The 13,696-nt window shown below is 28.7% G+C and overlaps 1 protein-coding gene across 1 annotated transcript in view; it reads left to right on the forward strand.

Moving 5' to 3' along the window:
* Positions 1–3,217: 3,217 nt before the first annotated feature.
* The window catches only part of Bulli (regulator of MON1-CCZ1 complex protein bulli), a 56,515-nt gene continuing 46,036 nt past the window's right edge, over positions 3,218–13,696 (forward strand). Inside the window, exons 1-4 of the mRNA XM_075367968.1 lie at positions 3,218–3,481; positions 6,764–6,925; positions 11,601–11,744; positions 13,278–13,452. Coding sequence (XP_075224083.1) covers positions 3,371–3,481; positions 6,764–6,925; positions 11,601–11,744; positions 13,278–13,452 — 592 coding nt within the window. The 5' untranslated portion in view covers positions 3,218–3,370. The remainder of the gene's footprint in view (positions 3,482–6,763; positions 6,926–11,600; positions 11,745–13,277; positions 13,453–13,696) is intronic.

Below are 13,696 nucleotides of genomic sequence, written 5' to 3' on the forward strand. Positions count from 1 at the left end.
ATTTCATTTACTGATGCAGAAAATTTGAATGATTATTGATATTTTATTTACATAAAGCTAATGATTTTTAAACCAAACCAATAAGATCTTATTATAACATTTTTAAGCTTCCATTATAATGATATCTGTTATTTTTGCCACCATATTTAATAATAGTTTTGCTGTTTTTAACTCAAGTATCAATTACTGTTATAGCTGGAGGTTTCTTGAGTAAGGAAGATAGTATATTTAGAATGTGGCCAAAAATTGTGTTAAATTTTAATTGTGATTCTTCATTTAGTATACTGTTGTATGTTTGTATGTGTCATAATGTTCAAGTGTTTTAAGATACAGTCATCTTTTGTATACTTGAATTTCAATGTTGTTAACAAGATAATGATTTGCTTCTGTAAGGCTGGCTGTTCAAATCTTGTTTCGCAGTACTTTTATTCATTTATTATTCTTTATTTGAAGCTGCATCCTAATATTTATTTCTTTTCATTTTTATTTGCTACTGGTAGGAATATCCATCAGTGATTGTTATTACACCCATTTCTTTGTGCAAGTATTTTTTTGTGTTGAATTCTATGTGGTCTTTAGATGACAGGGGTTGGTTTAGAAGTCTTTTTTGTATCATGTTCTAATAGCTGAGAGTTTATACAGGATAGGATGACTTGAGTTGTTGTGATTAAGTAATTGTGTTTTTGTCTGTTACGAGAGATTATCTCTAAAGTAAAGATCATTTCAATGTAAAAAAATTTATTCTGAAAATGTTATAAATATTTATTATTTCTCTTAAACTACATACCCAATACTACTTCTCTATATAATCGCCACATGAATTAAGACATTTATCGGAGCCATACACCAGCTTCAATATACCCTTGTCATATTCTTCTGCCAGCAGTCCATTTAGTCACTGATCAACAGCATTTTTAAGTTCATCGTCACCTGCGAATTGCTTACCACGCAAGAATTTTTTTCAATTTCCCAATCAAATGGTAATCAGAAGGAGCTAAATCCGGACTATATGGTAGGCGATCGTAAATTTCCCATCCGAATGTTCTCAGTAAATCACGTGACGGACCCGCAACATGTGAACGTACATTATCGTGCAGTAGGACGACGCCGTCGGGTCAGCCTCCCATGTCTCCGATTTTGAATGGCGCGCCGTAACTTACTTTAGAGTTTCGCAGTAGGCTTCTACATTTATAGTCGTTCTACGTGGCATGAAATCAATCAGCAGTAGGCCAAACCGATCCCAAAAAACTATGGCCATGGTTGTAGCTTGACCTTTGTTGATCTGTATGGTGATTGAGGATAACGCTATTCACTTGACTGCCGCTTTCTTTAGGCGTTGAATACGAAATCCATGTTTCATAACCGGTAACAATTGAATTAAAGAACCTTTTTCTGTGTAGCGCATCAAAAATTCCAAAGCAGATCCCATTAAGACTTTTTGTGACGTTCCGTTAAAACATACGGCACCCAACGTGCTCAAATGTTTCTGCAGCCTAAATGGTCATCAACAATGCGATCAATAACAGCTCTTGAAACATAAGGGCCAGGTCGAAGATTGTTGAGCGACGATCTTTTCTGATTTCATCACCGACGCGTTTCAACAAATCCTCGGTGATTATCGACGGCCTCTACGAACGTTCTTCATCATGCACATCAATTCTGTTATTTCTAAACCTTTCAAATCATTATCGGACGTTTCATTTATTACATTATCACCGTACACAGCAACCAACTGCCTATGAATTTCAGTAGACTTAACGTTTTGATAGTTTAAAAAACGTATGACTCCACGTATATCGATAGTCGGCGGCAACATCGATTTTCCTGTTCATTTTATAACGTAATAACAAACATGTAAACAAAGATGCTACAACGCGACAACTTACAGACAACAATGCAGTGTGTTCAATACTAGCGTGGTCATGATCGACAGGTTCGCTAACCTTAGGGAGTGAAATTTCCCAGTGGTCTTACTTTAGAGATATCCTTCGTAGTTTTCAGAACATTTAGAAATGTTGATTCTGTTAAATGTTTTTTTTTTTTTTGTTGGCAAGGTAAAGCAAATTAAACAGCAGTTTTAAACAATATCGAATCTAATATTCAATTATAAAGTTAGATGATTTAAGAGATTTGTTGATTATATAGTGATATATTATTCCTTTGTGACACGGGAGTAATATTGCACATATTCTATGTTTGGTTAGGTTTTAATGATTTACAACAAAAAGAATTAAAAATATATCATTATGATAAAGGAAATATCTCGATAACATACATGGTACTTAAAAACGTTTCTTAGAACTTTAAAAGTAGATTTTCATAAGAAGAGAATCTTAAATTGATATTTTATAAATTGGAATTGGAATTAAATTGCACAACTATAACTATCAAAATTTATTATTAAATAATAAAACTATTAGCACTCACTGCATGTACTTTACTTTTATTCACAGTCTTGAATAGTTTTTCTTTTCTTTTGTAAAAAGCAATATTACTCATGTGATAAATTCTTTTTTATAATAATTATAAAGAATACCATTTCCCACAAATAAATAAAACGGAGCAAGTTGTAAACATATTATGTCCAATTTTTACAATTAAATTTTTAAATTAGATAGTTGTTGATTGCAAAAAAAATACTTTTTATTTAATATTTTAGCATAACAATAGAGTGAATATAATGAATTTCTTAGTAGGTTACATAATCCTGTGAGCATTTAACAAATTTTTTTCCAAAAATCCTGTTAAGATTATCAGGTTTTTCACTTGATTATTTGGCAGTATAAACTGTAAAACATTATGTAAGGTGTCAGATTTAGAAATGCTGCCCTAGTGTTTATATCATAAATTTAAAAAAAGCTTAAGTAATTTTAATTATGACTGACCTCATACTGAATGACAACATTTTAACCAACTTCACCCAGTAATGAGTTGTGGTGGTTTTTTCTGGTCATTTAACTAATATGGAAAAATTGAATTTTAATGATTTTTGTTTACTCTTTTGTTAGAGATAACTTGACATAATTGTATAAAATTAACTGAATGTAGCAGTTTGTCCTGAACAATTTTTTTCGTGTAAAATTGGACAAATGTACTCTCATGTACATAAGAATTTTTAAAATCTCTCTTGAATCTGGCGCCTAGTGTACATGAAATATGGATGACGATATTCGATCTCGTCGATTGAATTTTTTTACACACAACGCACTCCGCTAACTTCAGTGTTGCGGAGTGTATAAAGTTGTATTAATGGACGTTAGATGTTTTAACCTCATTCATGCTTATTTGTTCAACATTTACAATGTATACTTGTATTAAAGTGTTTCTTATTTTAAGAATTGTTTTGATTCGTTCTATAATTCAGTAAAACATGTCTAATTCAAAACATTGTTATGTAGAACTGTCACCAAATCCTTTGCGATTTGAAGCTGTTAGTAAAGCTAGACTGAATAACGTATTTTACGATGATTCAAACAATCAGGTAATTAATTTTTATTTTATGTTTATTTGGGTACACGTCTCAGTTTTGGGTATCTGAATTATATATTTATTTATAGTTGTTCCTTTTAACAAGAATAGTTGTAAGTTATGCTTATTTTATGTCATTATTTATACCTACTAAATCTTCTCTTGTTAGGATTTGTCTTATTTGAAGGTGAACACACTTTTACTTCTTACTAGTTTGAGGCCAAGTTATTGGATTTTGTAAATTTTTGTTGCGATATTGGTTATCTGGAACTGAGGAATGTGTTATAACACAGATGTTGGTTATCAGTTGCTTCTGATTTAACGAGTGTTGGTCGCCAGTTGATGAATAATCTGCATTTTTTAAATTAATTTATTGGAGAGATCATTGCATGCTTTTTTCTGTTACTTGAAAATTTAGTATCTAAACTTAGTGATCATAGATTCTTGTTAGTTTAAAATAAATGTGGAAATATATATATATATATTTTTTTTTAAAGAGCATGTTTACTATTATATTTATTTTTTAATTTATTTCTCTTAAAGTCCTTGAAATCTTTTCATTTATTTGTAAATAGTTAGATAATTAAACTATATTTTTTACTTAGAAAATAAAGAATAGTTATAAAATAAAAATAAAAAATAGTTACAGATGTGTGTTTTTACCTTTACAAGGTTTCATTAAGAAAAACATAACTGTTAATTTTAACTCCAAGCCAGTTTTCAAGTTAACTATAGCAATCAAGGTAGTAAATGTTTAATATTTTCTACAGCTTCTAATCTTATTTCCAGTCTCCTACTGATGTTGGAGCTTAGCACGTTTCTTGCTCCATGTTCAAACACCCATTAGTTTATATTAAATATCACAAAACTTAGTTGTGTTCAAAAATGAAGCATATAAGTAGGCATGTTGTATTAAAGGAATATCAACATATATGTCATTATATTAGAACTGTAGACAAAAGTAATTTGTAAAGCAAGAATATTTATAATTTAGCATGCATAGTGACACCAGAATACTATATAGTGTCACCCACCACAACCTAACAATTGATTATATCCTGTTAATAGCTTTCTTCATTACTTTATGTTTTTCATAACATTTTTTAATTTAAAATTAGCATTTTTTTTGAGAAATTATTAAAATTTTTTCCGTTCTTGCAAATCTTAAACTCATAAAATTTTCAGGGTTATGTTCGTTGGTATAATTTTTTTAAATTTTCCAATTTCTGTTTATAAGTGTTTCTGTTACTAACATGTTATTTTTTAATGATGTATTATATTCTTGATTTGGATATGTTTTTAAATACAAACAATGTATTTTTATCAGATTCTGTAACTACATATTTATGAATGAAATTTGTGAATTTGTTTCTGGTTGTTGTTGTTTTTTGGTGTGTTTTTGTTTCTAGTATGCTGCTGTAGTCTGTAGAATAATTATTAATATGGGTATACTAGGTGTGATCATAAAATAACACAAATTCTATTTTTATCAAAAAGAATTTACTTATACTTCTCCATACAAAGTAGTCCCTCATACATTTAACACACTTCCAGCATTTCTTCCAATCCTTGAAACATTTGTGGAAAACATCTTTTGGTGTAGCCTTAAGTTTTCAGAACTGTTCAGTATGAACAATTCATGGCCTTGAAACTGTTGGACCATTCATAAACACTTAATTTCAACATATCATCCTCACAAAAGACTTCTCAAACATCTTCACCATTTTCACTGCACTTTATCCATTTTAAAGCAGATTCTCTGTTAAATAATTTTGAGACAGATAGTAAGTCCTGATCACTCTATTGCCAAATTTCAACTACGCATTTAATATAGCTGAATATATTGAAGTACATTATAAACAGTGCTTTCATTGTGGGGAAAACAAAGTAATATTCTCTTTTACAGTTTTAATTAAATGTTTTCTGGTTTTGTTTCATATTGCAGTTGTAAAGTTTTTAGCTATCTGATTAGCATACCTTTCCAATATAAAAAATGATGATATGAGAAAGTTTCCAGACTACATAGAAAGTATTATATGAGCTGCTTACTTCATATAAAATTGAATGCCATCCTCGTCAAAATGGAGACTTATGAAATAAGCCCAACACCTAAAAAGTACTAGCAAATTCCTATACCTGAACACTGATCAGTGCTTCCTATGTTTTTGCTTGGACGCTTCCTTTGTATTAAAAGGATGGTTTTCAGCTTCAATGTAATTTTGAGAAAAAGGAAGTTTATGATAGGCTATGTCAAGAGAGTACAGGATGACTGTCATGTTACTTTCTTTTAAATATTACCTTATTTTTTAAGAAAGTTTGAGCAGATGAATTAACATAATTCCAACCAATTTCAGTTTTTTTGACAATTTTAACCTTTTTCATTACTAATATTTCCTTAAGCTCCTCAAAACATTTCAATAAAAGTCAGAATTCATCAGAATAAACAAATTCTCAGTGAACAACTTCTTGATCTCAAAAAACATAAACATGCATTTTGTTGCACTTTGGACCTGCCACTCTTGATGACTGACTGGTGCTTTTTAGAAGATTCATATTCTTTGAACAGAAGCACACAGGCCAATGCTGATTTATCACAGTACAGTGCAAGACACAAACTTTGTAATACACAATATATGTTACATACACAATATATTAATTATATTTTGTATTAAATAGTTTGTTTGTAATATAATATAAATTTGTTTGAACAAATATTGTTCAATATTATCTGAAAAGCATAAGTCCAGATTTTTGGCTAAGATGTTAAGACATCTTAATTAGATGTGACATCTTAAATTAGTCCTGTGACTAATTTCAACCATGTCACAGTTCATGAATTATTTGATGTTGGTTTATGTGGAATTTTTTCCTTATTTTCCAGCCTTTGTAGGTGGTTGGCTGTTTGGTTATTTGTACGTCCTATTGTTATTGTGATCGAAGAGTAAAAATTACCTTCCTTGATATTTTAGCTGGCTGTTATTTATCTGTACTATTCATTGTACTCACTCAGACCTCAAACTACTCTACTTTGGTGAACACCAGCTCCACAGTTATCATTCATAGATTATCCTTGTTAGAATTTTGGATGCATAAAAAGTCAAATTAATTATTATCAACTTGGAATTGAAACACTCAACTTTTATTGAAATCTGAGGACACTTTTGCAATTGTTATATTTCTTTTCCAATAACGTGCATGACCTTTTTAATCTTTAAAAGAAATAAAAGAGAGTAATTACATTTTTTGTAATGTATAATTACATTATATAATGTAATAGGATGTTTGTTTTTTCCAGCTTTTTACTGTTCAAGCAGGAGAGGTAACAGAAGTTGTTGTTAAGTCAGTTATAGATCATAGTAGTAGAACATTTCGTGTTGAAGAAAAAGGCCCTGTGATATCTATTAAGTTTTCTCCTAACCAAAGGATTCTTGCTGTGCAAAGAACACGAACATCTGTAGTAAGTATAGTAATATGTATGGTGTAATTTTAGTCCATATCACAGCACTTGATCATTATTATTTGTTATTTTATATTGTTGACATTTCAAAAAAAGTAGTTGCTAGTAGTAGTTGCTAGTTCAAAAAAAGTAGGTTTGAAGATATAAATTAAATAAGATTATTTTTTAGTCATCATTTTATACTTTTTTTGAAAAACATTTTTTTCTTTTGTTTCATTCTATGTAATTTTGACATCTATAAACTAATTTACTAATAGATAAAATTAGCACATTATTAAAAACATTCTGAAATACTTTCTTTCTTTTTTTATTAGTTTTAAAGTGCTTCCTTTACTAGCTTATCTATTAATGAGTTTCCTAGTGTTCTGTTTTAAAATTGACAGTTTATCTTTATTATTTAAGTTTTGAATGATATAACAGGCTTATCTTTATATAATGTGAGAGTTTCATCTGCCTTATTGTATTTGTTTATTCTGTAAGTAGTTTTATAATGCAACTACTTTTGTATAATGTTTGTTGATGGTTTGATGTATTAGTGTTCAAATAAAAAGCAAACAATCACTGTTGTGTTATATAAATTATCATAATATAATAGTTTAAAAAATTGAACTGTTTGTCTAATAGTTAAGTAAGCATATTATTACTCTTCATGTAAATTAACATATACAATGTGTGTATTGTTTTCTTCAATTTTAGAATATAATTATTATATTTAAACTTACTGAATACTGCAGACAATATTTACATTCTTGAACTAGGCATGCAAAAAGCCAGATTTGGTATATGATTCTACCATGACCTGATTCTTCATGCATCAATTCTTTTGCAGTCGTTGTGATAGGTGATCTCTATGGTAATTGTTTTCCAATCTTTGTGATAGATGATCTCTATTGAAGATTCTTGGTAGGTAAATTATCGATATTTATCAATGTTGCTTTTTAAGTTGTAGACTTAAATTAATATTTGATCTGAATTTAATAGAGCATTAAAAGATTTAAATGGCAGAAAGGCCCCTGCGATAGTGGTACTTGCAGGTACTGCGATAGTGGTGCAATGGGTACTTGCAGAAGTACTGGGTACTGCACAGTGCAGGTGAGGAAGCGATAGATAGATTATACAAACTGGTGTGTAATATTTACAAAAAAATGGAAGTTCTGTAAGACTTCAAAAATAGTGTTATTGTCATGATACCAAAGAAAGCAGGAGCAGATAAATGTGAAGAATATAGAACAATTAGCTTTACTCATGCATCAAAAATCTTAACTAGAATTCTGTATAGAAGAATTGAGAGGAGATTAAAAGTATTAGACCAATTTGGTTTCAGGAAAAGTATAGGGACAAGGGTAGCAATTTTAGTACTCAGCTTAATAGTAGAAGGAAGATTAAAGAAAAGCAAACCAACATGTATGGCATTTATAGACTAAGAAAGGCATTTGATAACATAAGCTAGAAAAAAATGTTCAGCATTTAAAAAAAATTAGGGTTCAAGTATGGAGATAGAAGAACAATTGCTAACATTTACAGGAACCAAACTGCAACAGTAATAATCAAAGAACATAAGAAAGAAGCGTAATAAAAAAAGGGAGTCTGACAAGAATGTTCCCTATCCCTGTTACTTTGTTATCTTTACATAGAACTAGCAGTTAATGATGGTAAAAAACAACTTAAGTCCAGCTTAACAGTGCGTGGTGAAATAAAAGATGAAGATGCTACGATTTGTTGATTTAGTAATTCTAGCTGAGAGTAAAAAAGACTTAGAACAAACAATGAATGAATGGATGAAGTCTTATGCAAGAACTACCGCATGAAAATAAATAATAACAAAACAAAGGTAATGAAATGTAGTAGAAATAATAGATGGACCACTGAATATAAAAATAGAAAAGAAAAAAGATTATGCAGATAGACAAATTTTGTTACTTGAGAAGTAGAATTATTAAAGATGGATGAAGCAGGAGTGATATAAAATGCTGAATAGGACAGGCAAAACCAGCTTTCAGTCAGGAATATAATTTCCTTCCATCATCATCAATTTAAACATCAGGAAAACATTTTTGAAATTATATGTATGGAGCGTAACTTTATATGGAAGTGAAACTTGGGTGATCGGAGTACCTGAGAAGAAAAGATTAAAAACTTTTGAAATGTGGTGCTATAGGAGAATGTTAAAAATCAGATGGGTGGATAAAGTTAGAAATGAAGAGGTGTTGCAGCAAATTGATGAAGAAAGAAGCTTTTGGAAAAATATAATAAAAAGAAGAGACAGTTTTATAGGCCATATATTAAGGCATCCTGGAATAGTTGCTTTGATATTTGTGGGACAGGTAGATGAGAAAAGTTGTGCAGGCAGGCAATGTGTGGAATATGTTAAATAAATTGTTAGAGGGGTAGGGGGTATACTGAAATGAAACGACTGGCAGTAGATAGGGAATTATGGAGAGTTGCATCAAACTAGTCAAATGACTGAAGACAAAAAAAATTAATATTTAATTTTTCTTACTACCTGTGGAGAATTATATGTTTAACTTTGCTGCAGTAACTTAAAATCCAAAGAGAGGAAGGTGGTAGCTATGAATCAGATAGAGTTCTTCTAGGTTTCCCTGAATATCTGTCAAATTGTGACCTTTTTTAAGCTACATTTATTTAATCAGTAACTATAAGTGATAAAATGACTGACCATCTTGAAGCTTTCTTCTCAGTTACATATAATTAGTAACAATGGGAACATCTCAGAGTGTAAGAATCGTACAAATTGAAGGGTGTGAAGTAACAATAAGATGCCGTTAGTCAAAGTAGTTTGTAATAAATTGATTACTGTAGATTACCAAAGTTAAACAATGAGGATATAGTTTAAAGTAATCTCAACAATTGGCACCTCCTAATTAAAGAAATTATTTGGTTATAATTATTTTTTCACCATAAAACATGAATTTTTTGTGAATTTGTGACGTCACATAAAAAAAGGGATTTTATGAAGACTAATGCGAGAGGCAGTTGTTAAAAGAATTACACTGATAAAATCTATAATTGTATAAGAAAATTTAAGTTAACATAAATAATGATGAAACTATTTAGACTATCAGAAAAGTTTTACAGGCTTCAAAAAATGATAAAAAAAATTATTGCAAAGTATTGCATGTTTGAGGCTTGTTGTCAGGATCTTGAGAGAATAACAATTAAAATTGTTAATATAATTACGATTTGGTAGTTTAAGAACATATAAAAATTAGATATTAATAATAAACCATAATAAAACAACTAACAGTAATAATCGTAATAATAGTAAAAACAACAGCAAAAATAATAATAGTGACTAACAACCACAATAGTAATAATAATTAATAAATTACATACAAAATAGAATTTCAAGTAAGGACGGATTTATTTACAGTTAGTTATAAAATAAAAACCAGAATTCAGTTCAATTAACAAAAGACATTATAATAACCACCAACATTAACATCTTTAACAAGTAGTATTAAATTAACTACTACTACATAAGATAGACCAGTCTAAGGTTCATACAATTCCATCCACTGCAAATACCTTTCCTGTTTAAAATAAAATCAAACAATCTATTAATGAATTTAATATTCATCCCTTTCACTAATTGTCAATCACTAACTTACCGAACAACTTCCTGCATTCATCCACTGTCCACATCAGAATGCTTGTGACGTCACTTCAATCACGTCAAACACTACGCTTACACTCACTACTTCCTCCTCACTTAATACTGAATTCTTAGTCCAAGTAATCTTATCTACCCTGACCTGCCACATTCCTTAATTGTTGAAGTGTGAGAATTATCATTCACGCCCATACATTTTCCCATAAACTCCTATCCTGGTCCAGTGACCCGTGTTGTCAAACAACAGCTATTGAAGGTGTGCCATTGACATACCTTCAGAAGAACAATTTCTAAAATGGACCTGTTGGCCTGAGTAAAAGGATCCTTTCTGGATTTTCATTGTTATTTTCTACTACTTTCTTCTTAATTGGCATCTGTTACTCAGGTCCATTATATTGGTCTTGTTGTTAGTATAATAAACATACAGTAGTATATTCAGAATAAAATTTTAAATACGAAATTTAGGTAATATGCTCAATTTATAAAATATTTTGTAAAGTTAACAGATCTATTATCCATTTTATTTAACTAGTTTATAAAAATCAGTGTATAAAAACCCTACTACCTTAAATAAACGTTCTTAAATGATCAAAAACCGAACACTTCAAAACAATGTTCTTAATTTCATTGTTTAAATATCACAATAAGAATATTGCATTCCTTTCCTTTATTATGGACATTGATGAAAAAATTTAATTTTTTGTTGCGTAAAAGAAAATAATTACACTTTTTTTTTGCTTTTTTAACCTTTATGAATGCCCTTAAGAATATTTAATAAATTCTAAAGCCATGTTTATCTGGTAGTTCCTTTCATACTACAAGACTTAGTTTTGTTATTATTGGTATCAAAGTTTTTTTTCTAGTTTGTGGACCTTTTTATAATTATTAATATTTTTTATTCACAACACATTATTTTTCTTGATAAAGACTTTATCAAAATATAATTTATAAAAATATGATACCTCTCCTGGCCTGTATTTTTTTTTAATTGTAAATGTTTTATATCAATTGTGGATTTATTTACTTTTAAAAGTTCTATTCCAGGAATTTATAAATTTCATTGATGGCAACCAATCAGCAGAATATTCACAAAGTTGTAAATTAAAAAAGGCTCAACTAATTGGATTTATTTGGGTACACAACAATGAAATTTTATTTATAACTGATGTAGGTGTAGAATTATATCGGGTGAGTATTGAATTTTAAATGTATTATATTGATATATTTGTAGTATCAGTTCTAAAGAATCATTAAATATTTCTGCCATTTTTACAGAATAACCTAATAAAGATGAAAAAACTTTGCTACAATTTCATTATTAACTTGTGCTATTATATGTGCTTCGATGGTGATTGTACATATTAGTTCACTAACAAATGTAAAGATACTATTAAATCATTAATTATTAGTTTTTGAACTGTATGTTAAGTGCATGGCACACTTTATTTGATTTCATCATAATCCAGTGAAATTTGTATAATCTCATCATAATCAGTAAATCTTTTCACAACCATAAACCTGTTAGTTATGAGCTACTTTGTAGTTTATCTCTTTTTTAAATCACTAGTAGTTGAAATAAAGTTGTTTTTGCATCGAAAACAATGTAAATAAATCAAACAATAAACAATGTAAGTAGAAATCTTAATTGATACATTCATGCCAGAAATTTTTTTTAGGAAATAGTTGAACTGAATCAAAACAAATTTTGAGTCTTTTTCATTGGTAGATTCTCATCTCATTTATCATTATCTTTAAAATCTTCAGTTTTATGATTATACCTGTACAAATTTTTTACAACATTTAAAACAAACTATTTTTTGATTAATTTCTCCAATATTAATTTTATGAACTATTTAATCTGTATTAAAATAAATACTGTTAACAATGGAAATTGTGAATGATCACATATATGTAGTATGTACACCTGTCAAATGTAACCAGCTACACTTCATTGGGCCACACCATTCAACAATTATATTATTAAAAATAATATAAGATCTGTTTGACTATACTTTATAACATAAATTTCACAAGAACATTGCTAATTCAAGAAATAAAACACCACTTTAATGATCATCAGAAACAATTAAATCACATTTTCTGTTTAGTTGCATACAGTTTTCTTCATCATTCTAGATTTAGAGTCAACAACAGTTCTCCCAACAGAAAGGAAGCAATTCTCTAAAATGACCTACTAAAAGAGTTACAGTATAAAGGTGTTGATAGGGATTTGTAATAATTGAACTGATTTCAAAATTTGTTAGACTATAAATAGAGCAGAAAAAACTGGTTCTAGCATTTTTCTGTAAATTTTAACATATCTGTTTTAAATTTGAGTTATCTTGAAGATAATTAAAAACTGATACAGAATACTTATTTATAATATTACAAATATTAATTTTGTTGATCCATATATAAGAAAAAGCAATGAAATTAATCTTATATTTTAAATATTGTTTAAATTTTTTTTTTTAACAATGAAAATTTTTAACCAGTTACAATAAAGAATTTTCACACTATCAGTTATAAAAGTGCAATAATTAACAAATATGTTTAGATTAATGTCTCTTTTTGCATACTTTATCTTTGTGGTGGATCTATTTATTGTTAGACTTATTTTGTTATTCAGATATTATTAATATATCTTATATATTTTTAAATGTATGTGATTTGTTATTTAAATTGAATAATTTATTTACTTTAAGTATAAATTTTTGTTAGGTAGAAGAAGAAAAATGTAGTATTTTACTATTAAAAACCATTCAGTTAAGTGTAAATTGGAGCATATATTGTCCACACACCTCTATCCTTCTGTTATCTAGTGGAACTTTAGGAAATTCAGTTCAAGTCTTACAGCTTGAACCAGGAAATATGATAAAATTGAAGAGGATTGAAAGTAAGTAGGTTTGTATTTTTATATTGTTTGTTATATTACTTTTTGTATTATTCATGTTAAGATATGAGAATTATATTTGCTGTTTAAGTTTCATGCTGTGAATAATGATATTAATTTGTAAATAGGATTGAAATTTTGTTGATTTTTTTTTTTTTCATTTATTGTGATATATTTTCCTTTTAAGCACTATAATTCTTGAAAGTTATGATTACTGAAATGAAAATTCTGTTGTTCGAATCTTTCT

Source organism: Lycorma delicatula, chromosome 6, assembly GCF_047948215.1.
Source record: "Lycorma delicatula isolate Av1 chromosome 6, ASM4794821v1, whole genome shotgun sequence".
NCBI lineage: Eukaryota > Metazoa > Arthropoda > Insecta > Hemiptera > Fulgoridae > Lycorma > Lycorma delicatula.